The following is a 13,360-nucleotide window of genomic DNA, read 5'->3' as shown; positions in this document are numbered from 1 at the left end:
CAAATCCAGATCGTGAACCTTCACCCAAATATCGCGGGACAGTCCGACCCCTGTGTTATTCCGCCCTCATGCGTCATGGCTGCCAGTTTCCGTCTCTCAAGGGGTATTGAAGTCAGTACCAGTCAGCTCTGGCGCCACCAATCTTTCCACACTCAAGAATGCTACTCTGTTCAATTTCTTCTACGGCCCTGAAGCCGCCGTGAAGAAAAGCCTGCGTTGCCACTTTGCCCCAAAGCAACATGGCTGCTAACCTCTAGTCTCTCCTCCCAAAGTGAAGCTATCCACTCCACGTTTAATACCGCTTGCTAAGTTGCCCTCACCTAGCATGGCTATCTCGGCTCACTCCTCACTATGGTCTTGAAGCCGCCACTAACCGACCAGGTTCCGGGAGGCGCTGTTCAGGATGCAGCCACCCCCGCCCGTCTCTCCCCTCCCCCATGCCCGCGGCGGCGGCGGTGGCGGCTGGAGCCCGGATGCGGCGCCGTGAGACGATCCCGGGAGCGCGGCGCGGATGGATCCAACATGGCGGCGCCGAGCCTGAGCCGAGAGTGAGGCGGCGGGGCGGCCGGAGTGGGGAGGGGGAGTCGAGCGGGACGGGGCGGGGCCGGGCGGGGCCGCAAAGGGCTTGGGGAAGGAAAGTGGAGGGGGAGGCGGTGGCGACGTCCAGCCTGAGAACCTCCAGAGAGGGAGGTGACGGGACGCTGCAAGGTGGGGGAGGGGAGCGGCCGAGGGGGGCGTGCGGGGGAGATGGCAACTGTGGGAGAGGGCAGGGGTCGAAGCGGAGGAGTGAGGGCTTGGGGAGGGGCGTAAACAAGGGCCGAGGCTGGACCGGGCTAGGGGTATAAGAGAGGCCGTAGTGGCGAGTAGGGCTGCTGTCCGGCCGGATTGAGGGGGGTAGGAGCGGAGGGGAGAGGCTGAGGTTGTGAAGGGAAAGGGGGCTCGTAGCATGTGGCTCAAGGAAGGACTGAACTCTTGGGGGTGGGGTGGGATGTTGTGAAGAAGTGAAAAAGGTAGAAATTGGAGTTAAGACGTTGGTCGGTTTTGAAAGTGTTTAATTGGGGGTAGAGGGGGAAGGGACTATAGGAGAATTTGGGTGGAAAGGAAGAGAACCGAGGCTTGGGGAATAGAAAGTGTCGGTGTGACGGGGTAGTAGAGAAAGTGAGAGACTGGGAGGAAAGTTTGGGAGGAAGGGAAATTAGATGGGAGACAGGACAGTGGTAGCTGCACGGTTGATAGAGGTTCAGGGGTTTCCCTTTCTCCTGTGGGAAGGAACTGGAGCAGAGTTAAGCACCATCAGTTGCAGCCAATTCTAACTGCCAGACCCTTAGCTTTTAATGCGGTTGGGAAGGGTAGAAGAGAATCATGTGGGTTTGGAGAATTGGGGTCAGATGAGGGTTCAACTGGATTTGCTTACCAAAGGCTCCCTAGTTTACTACTCCCTTGTTTTCTATGAGGGGGAAATGAGGAAGCTGGTGTCTTCCAAGTGTGGAAGGAATAAAGGACTTTTCTAGTTTTCAGCGATTACTAATGCAAGAATGGGGAAACAAGCATGGCTGTGTTGGAGCCCTGTGTGCTAAGGTGGAGCCTCTGGAAAACGCAGGAAGGGAACAGAAAAGACAGGATGTCAACTAGGCAGCCAGGCTAATTAAATGAATGCTGTAGTTTCTAGACTCTTCTTTTACTGTTTAAGTCCTAGGAGGGAAGGGTCAGTATGCATCTAAAGAAATGTGGATGTATGAGTAGAAGCTAATCCAGTGGATATTTTGTTTTCCCTATAGGATAGGTAAGGGAAAGAGTGAAGTTAGAATGTGGAGGATAACTCTGGTTTGATAAGTGCTGGGAAGAAAAATTCCTGCTTTAACTGTAACCACTTTCCTCCAGTCTCTCTGAAGATGAAAGTCAATGTTAATGATATAAAAAATAGGTGGGTCTCATAAAGAATTGAAGAAGATGTGAAGGTGTCAGAGGGTAATTGGTTTCACCAGAAGTTGTTGAAATTGGGAGCTTTCTGGGCATGAGCCATTGAAACTGGTAATTTTTGGAGTTGATATTTTGTGAATTGGTTAATAGTTTGGGAAGCCTAGGGCCTTTAGGTGAGTTCTTTCATCCAGCTTTGATATTTTTGCAGTTGAGATTGACCAGCTCTTTGGGCCATTGAGGTTTCAAAATAAAGCTTGAAAATTGACTTTTCCTCCCCTTATTATTATTTTTTGTTTATTTTGCTGCTGGATTTGAACCTTGTGCTAGGAAGAGACCTGGGAAGTTAAGTTTCTTACAGAGGTAAGTCTGGAATTTTTTATTGTTTTCAAGCAGTGGAAGGAAAAGGATATGGCATGAGAAATGCATTGGGGTTGATGCTAGTAACAGAGTAGATGCCAGGGAAAATGAGTTTTCACCAACTGGAGTGCATAAGGCACTGAGAAAATCGGTTGCAGTGACTATCTCTTTAGGTAACTGAAGGTAGTTGGGAGGGAAAGGAGAAGGAGACATTAGGTATCTTGAGGCGAGCCCCAGCTTTGATTTATTATCACTAGTCGACTTGGTCAACTCTGAGAGAAACATTTTTTAACATATGGAACATGTACTAGTACAGTGTCTGTTAAATGTTGCCCTCGGAGGTTTGCTGAGGCACCTTCCATGGGAAGGCAGCTTACTCTTTCCTTCAGTTGTTCAGGGTTCCTGGAATCTTTTGAAAACTTACTATGGAATTCTGACTCCCAAATATTTGGTTACATTTTCCTCATCCCACCATCAAGAAAGTTCTTCATGTATTCTTAGCCATCTTTAAGACTTTCCCTGTCATCTTCATTTCAAGACACCACACTTTAAAATTTTTTCCACATGACTTTACTCTAAGGGCTTATGAGTCGAATACCCCTAGTCCTCCATGAAAATAGAGATATCATTCCTAGTTGGAATGAGACTAGACTTTGCTTAGAAGTGGAAGCCCTACAAAGAATGACTAGTCAAGAGGAAGTCCTGTAGATCCATATCAACTGTCACTTGGCCTTTGGCCAACTTGCACTTCCCAAAAGGAAATGCAACAATTCATCAGGATCAGGAATTATTCTTGGGAACTTCTAGGGGGAAAATCTGCATGCTAGGGTCTCAAATGGAAGTAGACCAGCCAGCAGGATCAGGACTCTGTTACTGGGGTGTTTGTCTCTTGGTGTCTGGCCAGTGTTCAGACACCAAGACTCAGGAGTTCTTTCTGATCTTTTGCTTAGAGGGGTACACTCTTCTCACAACACAGAGACCTTTCATTTAGGATCTCTGCATAGTTTAAGCTGAATTCCTTTGCCTTACTACCATAGAGACTCGGAGTATATTTTGGTTTATGAGGAAGTTAAGTCAGATTCTTGTAGTGCTGGAGTTAGATTCCTGGAGCTTCCATCTAGGTTACTGAATGAATGAATTTGCCATTCTATGGTATAACCTAAGTGGGGAGAGTTGCCTGTTAGCCTGCATGCCAGACTCAAGACATTTCTCCAAAGGCCACAGTCTTGGGAAGCTTAACTCTCTCAAGTTTTGCTTCATTGAATAAGCAGTATAAGTCTGATCAGCATCCTCACAAGGAAGGACCTGCTTCTGGTTTAGTTTCAGGATTTCAAAGGTGCCCCTGAGGAATAGGTGCAGGTCTTTTGTATCTGTCTTGCAGAGGATGGCATTTCTCTATCCCTACAGAAATCTAGATGAAACTGGGTCAAAATCGACCTCCTGGGATGGGGCAGAAGGCAGTATAGCCCTACCACCTGCTCTTTACCTGAATGGCAACAGCAGGTGATACAGGAGCCAAGGTTGGAGTGGGACGCAACTCCTCGGTGATAATTGGACTTATATAAGTTAAAGTTAGCTTATGTTTGGCCTTTTAAATCTGGAAAATTGCCTGATGGGTTTGGATAGGAGGGACCAAATGGCTTCTTCAGATCTATGGTGGAAAGTGACATGCTGTCTCTATTCTTTAGACCTTGCATCGTGTTCCACCTAGAACAAGGTTTCTTATTCTCAGCATTATTGGCATTTTGGGCCAGATAATTCTTTGTCGTGGAAGACTGTCTTGTGCATCGTAGGATGTTTCGCAGCATCGCTGGCCTCTGCTAACTATATGCCAGTAGCACCCATCCCCCCTGCACCTCCTTCAGTTATGACAATCAGAAATGTCTCCAGATGTTGCCAAATGTTTGTGAGGGGGCAATATCACCCCTGCTTAAAACCACTGACCTAGAAGCTCTGATAATTCCTGGCACCTTGAATCATCAGTGTGAGATACAGGACTTAAAGGTGGCTGATTTCTTTTTGAGATGTAAGGAGTTAACTCACAGAGGACTGAGGCCTATTGTGGAATTGCAACCATTGATGCATAATTAGCACCATAGTGCTTCCCAGTGTTCTGCCTCATTTTCCAGTGGCCAGGTAGGTGGGGACAGTATTTCTTCATTTCCTGGGGTTTAACTGGGACACTTTGAATTAAGAAGCTCTGGGGCAACCTACTCTTTTGATTGGATGAATGTGAAACCTGCCCATCTGCTTTCTCTGGGATCCTCATAATCAACAGCTGGCCAAAGGGAACAGGTGGGATAGGAGACCAGGAGACTGTGTAGGGCCTCTAAGGAAGGCTCATGTTGCCAGCCATGAGCAAGAAGTTATTTTTCTTTAGCCTCTGCCATTTGCACCCAATGACATCAGCAGTTGAAACAAGAGGAAGAGACAAGGAGAATCAGTCTGTAGTTGAATAGCTTTTTTCCCCAGTTGTTTCTCATACTTTGGACTCCCAACACTAAATATGGGTAATATTTCCTTTCCACATATCAGGGCCCATGGTATTGGGCTTAGAGATTCCAGTGTGTACCTTTCCTTTTGTTAAGGGAATAAGTCCTTTGGTGCTTTCACTTGGGTTTCCTGAGAAAGAGTGCACCAGGTCCTGCTGGCTCCTTGCTTTTCTAAGTTCCCATCAGCTTGGCTCTTCAGAAGTAGCTTATTTTATTCTATTTCCCAGGCTAGCCTCACTTTCTTGGCTTATAAATTGAACAGAATACTATTTTATTGTCGACGAGTGTGCTTTTAGATTACACATTGTGGTGACTGGCTAGCCACAGTATATTTGCAGGATAACTGAGTTGTATGTATATTTTTACATCCTCTCATTTTGGACTTTTGTAAGTTTCTTAATTAGTGTGGCTTGTGGTGATTTCTTGGAGATTAAGTTCAGTTCAGCAAACAGTGGAGAACTCCTACTGTGCTGGGATCTGTTCATTGCTAGGCACTAGAGATAGAAAGATGAATATGCCTTAGTCCCTCTCCCTGAGTAACTTAGGATCTAATTGGAAATCACTACACAAATAATTTCAGTACACCATGATAAATGCTTTAAAGGAAATATGCCCAGGGTTCCATAAGAGCACAGAAGAGGAATACTTATCCCAGCATGGGGGTGTACAGATGTGTTTTGAAGATGGCATCTGAGCCGATTCTTAAAGGATGAGTAGGAGTTAGCCATCTAAAAAAGGGTGGTGATGGGAGTGTGGAATGGTGAAGAGAGAGGGGCATTCAGGCAAAGGGAATGGCCTGAAGCAAGGTATGGAGAAGTGAATTGCATGATGTGTGTGAACTATAAATAAGCTAATAATATTAGAGAATGAAGATAGGTTATGGTGGCAGGTAGTTGGTGAGGGAGGCAGGGCCTGATCTCGGAAGGCTTGGTGTACTGTGTAAGGAATTTGGAGTTTTCTTCTGGGTAAGGAGGGGATTGTAGATGGTCTTAAGCTGGAAAGTGATATTGTCTGTTTTGCATTTTAGATCGCTAACTCAACTGGACGTGAAGGGTGGATTTAGGTGGGTTAGGATTGAAGGTAGGGAGAGCCCTTAAAGAGACTGGTTCAGTAGTCCTTGAGGGAGATTATTAGGACCTGAACTAGGGCAATGAAGATGAAAAAGAGGCGCAGATTTAAGAAACTCTATTATAGTAGTAGCATGAACAGGAATTTATAATTGATTGAGTGGTTGGAGGTTGTGGTCAGAAAGTGGAACAGTACTGGGTGCTCCTGTCTTTTGGGACAATAAGGATGAATAACTAGAGTCAAGGTGAAAGTCGCTGGACTTGAGTATTGGTTATTGGCTGGGCTATTGATTATTACTTAGGATAATGGAGGAACATATGAATCAAATGCCAAATTACACAATGAATGTACATCTTGATTGGTCACTGACAGGTGATTAATAACAACCATGAGGAAAGATTAAAAGGTCATATATCCAGATGATGTGAGCATCAAAGGAGTACAAGTGGCATAGGAGAGTTACAAAAATGTTCCACATAGGTACTTAGTAAAGTAAATGTTTGTGGATTATATCCATGGGTTTTTGTGAACTGTGTCCATTAACCTTACTGAGCAGTTAGGTTTCTGAACTTGTTTGGATTGTAGGAAGAATGAGGATAGGTTTTGGAAAGATGAGTCTGGGCTGCAGAAGTCAAGGGTGCATCTATCTTTGAAATCTCTTTCACAGCCATCTATATAAGGTTTTATAGTTTACAAAGTGATTTCACATGTATTTCCTCATTTGATTCTTAACTCCATGAAGTAGGCTTTCATCCATGTTTCATAGATGAAGGCCATGAAGCTTTGAAGTAAAGTGACTCGCTTAAGGTCACACTCCACAGCTTACTAATAGTCAGAATCGAAGCTAGTTATAACCGTAAAGATTTTCAGTTTCCTTATTGACAGTCCCTAAGTAAATCTGATGCAGCTTCCATATTAGAATTAAGAATGAATGCTCTATTTACTTCCTCTCAATTTTGCCTACATTAAGGAGGGGAACTGGCTGGTTCTCAAGGGACCAAAAGCAGTGTCTTGGAAGCAGGAGGAACAATCAGGGCAATATCTAATAGCAACTTTTGCTGAATATGTGGTATAAAATTGCATACAACATTCTTGCTTTGGGGATGTGACAATATTTCTTTCTCCAGTAGGGTCTGGACTTAGGGTGGCATCTGTTGGGTTTGGGCAGAGAGAGCTCAAGGCTCACAGTTTTGTTTTGTTTTTTTCTTTTAAATTTAATAAAAGTATTTAGTTAATAAACATTTATTACGTCCTACATTGTGCCAGGCATATGTCAGGTAGGCACCAGTTCCTGCCATTGAGTGGCTCACAGATTCATTCCCTGTCCTTACAGTACAGTGGGGATTACAGCTGCTGAGCAGGGGTTCTGGAAAGCTTTGTGCACCTGAGCCCCCAGCATGGCGGGCCTAAAGCGGCAGGCAAGCCAGGTGTGGCCAGAAGAGCATGGTGAGCAGGAGCATGGACTGTATAGTCTGCATCGCATGTTTGACATCGTGGGCACCCACCTGACACACAGAGATGTACGAGTTCTTTCTTTCCTCTTTGTTGATGTCATTGATGACCACGAGCGTGGCCTCATCCGAAATGGACGTGACTTCTTATTGGCACTGGAGCGCCAAGGTCGCTGTGACGAGAGTAACTTTCGCCAGGTGCTGCAGCTATTGCGCATCATCACTCGCCATGACCTGCTGCCCTACGTCACCCTCAAGAGGAGGCGGGCTGGTGAGGATGCATTGGGGGCTGGGGACACTGGGACCAGGGAAGAGTTGTGAAGGGCCAGTAGTAACATAGGAGTCCAAGGGTTGGGGGGGATGCATTATCTCTTGGGAGTACCTAGGAGAATAGGTTATGAGGCCCATTGAAGGGTTGGACTGGCAGAAGGGAGGGGGGGCTGCCTTTTCCTGAATGATCCCCCTTTGCCTGCAGTGTGCCCTGATCTTGTAGACAAGTATCTGGAGGAGACGTCAATTCGCTATGTGACCCCCAGAGCCCTCAATGATCCAGAACCGAGGTCCCCCCAATCCCCTAAAACAGGTGAGATGTTAACTCCCCGTAATATACATAATCAAGTAAGAGGACACTGTTATCTCATTGCCAGCTTTGCCAACTTAAATAAAAGGGTGCTTTCCTTCCACATCAAGCTCCATAAAAAATTAGGTGAGGTGTTAATGCTTCTCCTAGGTCCTATAATTGCTCCTCCTTTGTGAACTACTTTTGAGTCACATTCATAATGATTTTAGAGCTAATTCTGAATGATTCATTCCTCATTCCAAGAAAAGTGTCTGAATTTTTGCTTTTATCTTACTATCACTTTTACCTTACTATCTCTTTTCCCCTTTCACCCTCTGGTCAGTGCCTCCCCACTATCCTGTGGTGTGCTGCCCCACTTCAGGCCCTCAGATGTGTAGCAAGCGGCCAGCCAGAGGGAGAGCCACACTTGGGAGCCAGAGAAAACGCCGGAAGTCGGTGACACCAGATCCTAAGGAAAAGCAGACATGTGGTGAGGAAGTTCAGGGGTCCTGGAGGTGGAGTGGACTTGAGAGAAAATAGAACTGCTGGGATACTGGGCACTTTATGCTATATTTCAGTGGAAGACTCACTTTGCTGTTACTAAAGAAAGTTGAATGGCATCATATCTGCAAGTAATATTCCCTCTATCTTTGTGGCAGAGTATATTTCAACTCTTTTTAGTTAATACTTGATTAAACGGATCTTGATTGGAGGATGAAGAAAGTCATGATAGAGTATTAAAATAACTTGTGCTTGTTAAGTTATAAAATATCCCCCATTAGGCAGGGGCTGGAAGGTGCTTCATGTCAATGAGGGAATAATGCTGACTAGGCATGTCCCATGTAAGGGAACCGCCTACATTCAGGCAAGGATTTCAGAAGAAATCCTGGGGAAGAGGTAGAGAAGCTGGCAGATGATAGACCATTTTGCTACTTTGCTGTTCAACATTTCAAACTTGGATTGAAATCTCTTTTTCCCTGTAACTTCTCTTCCTCAGACATCAGACTCCGAGTTCGGGCTGAATACTGCCAGCATGAGACTGCTCTGCAGGGCAATGTCTTCTCTAACAAGCAGGACCCACTTGAGCGCCAGTTTGAGCGCTTTAACCAGGCCAATACCATCCTCAAGTCCCGGGACCTGGGCTCCATCATCTGTGACATCAAGTTCTCTGAGCTCACCTACCTCGACGCATTCTGGCGCGACTATATCAATGGCTCGTTACTAGAGGCACTTAAAGGTGTCTTCATCACAGACTCCCTCAAGCAGGCTGTGGGCCACGAAGCCATCAAGCTTCTGGTGAATGTGGATGAGGAGGACTATGAGCTGGGCCGACAGAAACTCCTGAGGAACTTGATGCTGCAAGCATTGCCCTGACCTTTCCCCATCTCACCTCTGTGGGGACTGTTCCCATCCACCTCTGGAGCTTACATACTGTTCTGGGGTTTGTTCTTTACCCTTCCAATCACACCCCCTGCCTTTTTTTTTTTTTTTTTTAAGGTAAAGACAAAGGAAAGTGGAAGTGGTGTCCCCACCCCTCCCTGCACCCGTGTGCTTGGGCTTCCCCTTTGTTTCCCTTTTCCAAATACCCCTAATTTGTGTCTCTACAGCTACCTTACCACTGAGCCGTAAGACAAATGTGTAGGGAAAAGAAAAGTCTATAGAACAGAGTCTTCATAAGAGATTGACGTGAACACTGCTTTTGGGTGCAATGAGGGGTTATCAATACTTCTGGCTTTATGAGGGCTCTTAAATTTTGTCTGCAAAACCAAAGGGCTGTGAGTAAGGGAGCTATGTGGAAGGTGGGTCTCAAGTGTATTTGGAAATTAATCACCATCCTCTCCCAAATTACAGAATTTTTATAAAACAAAGAAGCTGTGGCCCTTTCCAGTCTCTCCTGGCATCTGGTGCTGCTCCTCTCTGCCTCCTTTCCTCCATTCATGGCTTGAAAACTTTGCCTGGTGTGGCTCATTTTTTCCCCGTTTAGAAAATCCTCTTTAAGAGAGTAATAGGTAAGAGAGAACTGGGTCAGCCTAGTCACTCTTCCAACTGTAGTGTGTGTGTGTGTTCACACATACATACACAGGATAGGTGGAGAAGACGTTGCTGAGTCGAAAAGGTACACTCCCCCTAAAAAGGGGAAGGGGGAGTGTGACATTTTCCTCCCATGTTCAAGTAAAAATAAATAATGTACCCTGCAGCCCTTTTCCCCTTTGCTTTCTTCTGGCTTGGGCAAAGGGCATCACCAAGTGAAGTAATTCAGTATCAACTCTTTTCTTTTTTCTTCCCCATTCTCTAACCCCTTGGGAGAATGGGGCTGGGACATGCACTGAGTGTTGCACTTTTATTTACATAGGGAGGCATGCTGAATGAGCCAGGAAACCTAGAACTGGAGCCTAGACCAGCAGATGCAATACCACCTCCCTTTGCAATTTCCAAAGGAGATATCCAAACACAGACTTTATGATTATTATATTTTTCTCAATGCCAGTGCTGCTCAGCCCTCAGAGTTACTCCAGTTTTCATGAAATAAACAGTGGCTATATAAAATTCCACCTTTCTGAAACTGAAATCTGAGCTCAGGTGAAAGTTTCTTCTTTCCCAAGAAGCTGAGCCTGTGTCCCATCAAGAGTCAAGGTTCTCCGAGTGAGGGGAGCTGCACCTGGGTCCTGCTCAAAAGTCATGGCACTACCAGCTCATAATGGGAGTCTCAACTCACAAAAGTCAAAAGGCTTAAGATGATGGGTGACCCAGATTGCCATAGAGGTCAGGCCTGCGGTGCTGGAAGACAGGCAGGTGTTGGCGTAACTGTCGCAGATAGTTGAGGTCAATTCGGGCAAGACAGAGACCTGGCCCCTCAGAGCAGCGTGCCACCACTGTTCCCCAGGGATCCACCACCATGCTGTGGCCATAACTTGATCTTGTCTCATGGTGGCGCCCACATTGTGCTGCTGCCACTACATAGCACTGGGTTTCAATGGCACGGGCTCGCAGCAGCACCTGGAGGATGAGGAGATGTGTGTTTACTTAACTACATGCAGTTGCTAATGAAGAAGTGACAGGAGATGGATGTTACAGACCAAGTGTATGATGTACCCACTGTTACCATTCTGATTATTGCCAAGGAATGGTTTACTATGTTTACTATTTTGTAACACATGAGAGCCAGGCAACAATCTAGGAAATGACTTCCTACCAAGTAGGAAGGGGAAGAGAAGGTTAAGGAAAGGCCCTTAAGTTTCAAAGAGGTGTCCTCTTACCTCCCAGTGGGCTGGGCCTGTAACAGATCCAAAAGCTGAAGGGTAGGTAAGTATTTCTGCTCCAGCCTGAGCCAATGCCAGGGAGAGTTCAGGGAACCGCAGGTCATAGCAGATAGCTAGACCAATCTGTAATAGAAAGTAACCTGCTTAAGCCCCCTTGCCTTGCCCCTTTCCTTAGAGCTTTATATCCTCTACTACCACCCACTTCAAAATATTTCTATTCCCCTCCCTCTTGTGCCTCTCCCACCCTCATCCTTTCACAACTCCCACCTTGCCTGCTGGTGTACTGATAGGTGACTCAAGGCTGGGTCCAGGTGTGGTAGAGTTACTCTCATGCATGGGCCCCTGCCCTGGAATCTCTACATCACACAGATGTGTCTTTCTGTAAGTGGCTACCACTGACCCTAGAGTAAGAGGGAGAAGGATACTCAGTGCTGATGTGCTAGGAGCCCAGTTTAGCTCCTCCCCTCCCAAGAGGAGATGACTTATAGACTAGAAACAGAAGTACAAACACCTCTAAAACCCTAGGCCAAGGAAGCACTGTTGAGACACACAATTCTAGGGACTTGAGTTTAGGAAGACGAGCCTGGGAAAGGTAGGCTAAACAGTTGTAAAGTCTCACCCTTGTTGTTCAGAAGCACATGACAATTGTAGATTTTCTGAGTCTGCTCCCAGTCTTGGCCACGCTCATGAAAACCACCCAAGGACAGCCAGAGTCCACATTCCCTGGAGAGAGGGGGACATTGAAAACTCTCTCAAGGCTCTATCCTCTTAACCTAAACCAGGAACACTGCCCAATGATTTTACCTCTCCCTCCCCCTTTCCCTGATACCTGGCAAGCTGGGTATATTCTCCCACAAGGTTCCCACCCAGTGGCTCAGACAGGCGTAGTGTCTCTGCAGGGTCCCGTGCAATGAAGTCAAATGCCTCAGGCAGGAAAGCCAGGCAAGCACCCAGTCTGGCAGCCTCTCGAACCAGCTCAGCACACATTTTAAAGTTCTGTTGCTTGTCTGGTGTTGATGTTACCTGACACACAGCCACCAGAGGCAGTTCCCAGGAGGAAGAGGAGATGGCCATGGCTCTGGGCCTGTGAATGACACAGGCAGGATTATCAAATTTCTCAGTATGAGGAAACCCTAGTTTAAGGATAAGGGACTCAAATGGGGAGTCAGGAAAGCTAATTTCCTTTTTTTTTAATGTATGGGCAGGCACCAGGAATCGAACCCGAGTCTCCAGCATGGCAAGCAAGAACTGTGCCTGCTGAGCCACCGTGGCCCACCCTAATTTCCTTTTGAATCTGCTCTTAGAGGATACACTGACTTAGGCCTAGTGGGGCTTGCCAAGCAAATGTTCTGTGGATGGCTGGCACACCACTGTCTCCCACCAACCATTCATATAACAAGCATTTTTCAATATGTTAGACAATCAGAACACAACAAAACTTGTTACCTGGGCTGGGTACAAAGTACTGAGAGTCGAGGTATCCGGAGTCCAGGACACAGAAGAAGGGACAGGAGCTGGTTAGGCCTGATGATGAAGCCCAACCTGAGAAAGGTGAGAAATCAGGACACCAACCCCACCCTCAAGCAATAACTTCCTAGAGTTTTCTAACTTCTCTTCATACTGCGAGGTGGATCAGGGTCCTGCCAGTAAAAATAAGTCTCCAAAACACACTTTAAGTAATTATGGGCTACAGGAAGAGATCATAAGGTGGGAAGATAGAGGACGGAAAGCTGTTCAGTGCCTGAATATCTCGACTTCCAGTCTTCCAGTGATCTAACATTAAATTGAACCCTTTTCCCGTGCTAAACGTCTCCACAGTTCAAAAGTCACCTCCGGGAAACTTTCTTGGTTTTCCCAGGCCTCTCTTCTTGATTCTGCATCTGCACAGCTTTATTGGCTTAAAGTATATTTGCCCCCCTTACACCGGGACAATCTAGGGGAAAATTCACCCTCCCCTGTCCTCGGCCACCCCACGGGGGCAGAGGGCACAAGAACCCGTATCCCAATCCGCGCTCCCAGCCTCCAGACAGCCACTCCTTTCCCGCCTCTGCCAGGGGACAGCGTCTCTGTTACACAAGTTAAAGCACCGCAGGTGGAATTCACCGCGGCCGGCAGGATGGGGAGTAGGTCCTACATGAAGATACGGCCAAAACCATTCGCAAGAGCCGAACCGAAGAGCCGCCAAGAGCTAGAGAAGCCAGGGACGAGTGGGCGGTAACATCGAGACCGGATGTGGCGTCAGACGGAGGCTGA

The 13,360-nt window shown here is 46.6% G+C and overlaps 2 protein-coding genes across 8 annotated transcripts in view; one reads left to right on the top strand and one right to left on the bottom strand.

Moving 5' to 3' along the window:
- The window catches only part of DEDD (death effector domain containing), a 28,763-nt gene extending 18,719 nt beyond the window's left edge, over window positions 1–10,044 (top strand). The window contains exons 1-6 of one of the 4 annotated variants that reach the window (XM_077156662.1): window positions 63–548; window positions 2,248–2,280; window positions 7,171–7,559; window positions 7,764–7,871; window positions 8,191–8,337; window positions 8,845–10,044. In XM_077156662.1, coding sequence (XP_077012777.1) covers window positions 7,235–7,559; window positions 7,764–7,871; window positions 8,191–8,337; window positions 8,845–9,221 — 957 coding nt within the window. In that variant the 5' untranslated portion in view covers window positions 63–548; window positions 2,248–2,280; window positions 7,171–7,234 and the 3' untranslated portion in view covers window positions 9,222–10,044. Of the gene's footprint in view, window positions 1–62; window positions 549–623; window positions 709–2,247; window positions 2,281–7,170; window positions 7,560–7,763; window positions 7,872–8,190; window positions 8,338–8,844 lie in introns of those variants that run through there. The other 3 variants (XM_077156663.1, XM_077156664.1, XM_077156665.1) reach the window with 3 other exon arrangements.
- Window positions 10,045–10,301: 257 nt separating this feature from the next.
- On the bottom strand, window positions 10,302–13,341 carry NIT1 (nitrilase 1). 4 transcript variants are annotated; one of them, XM_077156660.1, is made up of 7 exons: window positions 13,242–13,341; window positions 12,554–12,649; window positions 11,937–12,191; window positions 11,727–11,830; window positions 11,375–11,508; window positions 11,105–11,230; window positions 10,302–10,844 (listed from the first exon to the last, which is right to left on the bottom strand). In XM_077156660.1, coding segments are annotated over exons 1-7 (984 nt in total). In that variant the 5' UTR covers window positions 13,244–13,341; the 3' UTR covers window positions 10,302–10,577. The 4 variants fall into 4 exon arrangements, with proteins under 4 accessions (XP_077012775.1, XP_077012773.1, XP_077012776.1 ...); XM_077156658.1 differs by having other exon boundaries at window positions 13,211–13,337; XM_077156661.1 differs by having other exon boundaries at window positions 12,554–12,631; window positions 13,242–13,331.
- Between the last annotated feature and the right edge of the window lie 19 nt (window positions 13,342–13,360).

Source organism: Tamandua tetradactyla, chromosome 4, assembly GCF_023851605.1.
Source record: "Tamandua tetradactyla isolate mTamTet1 chromosome 4, mTamTet1.pri, whole genome shotgun sequence".
In the NCBI taxonomy this organism is placed as follows: Eukaryota; Metazoa; Chordata; class Mammalia; order Pilosa; family Myrmecophagidae; genus Tamandua; species Tamandua tetradactyla.
The sequence above is the reverse complement of the archived record's forward strand: the minus strand, read 5'-3'. Positions and strand labels throughout refer to the sequence as shown.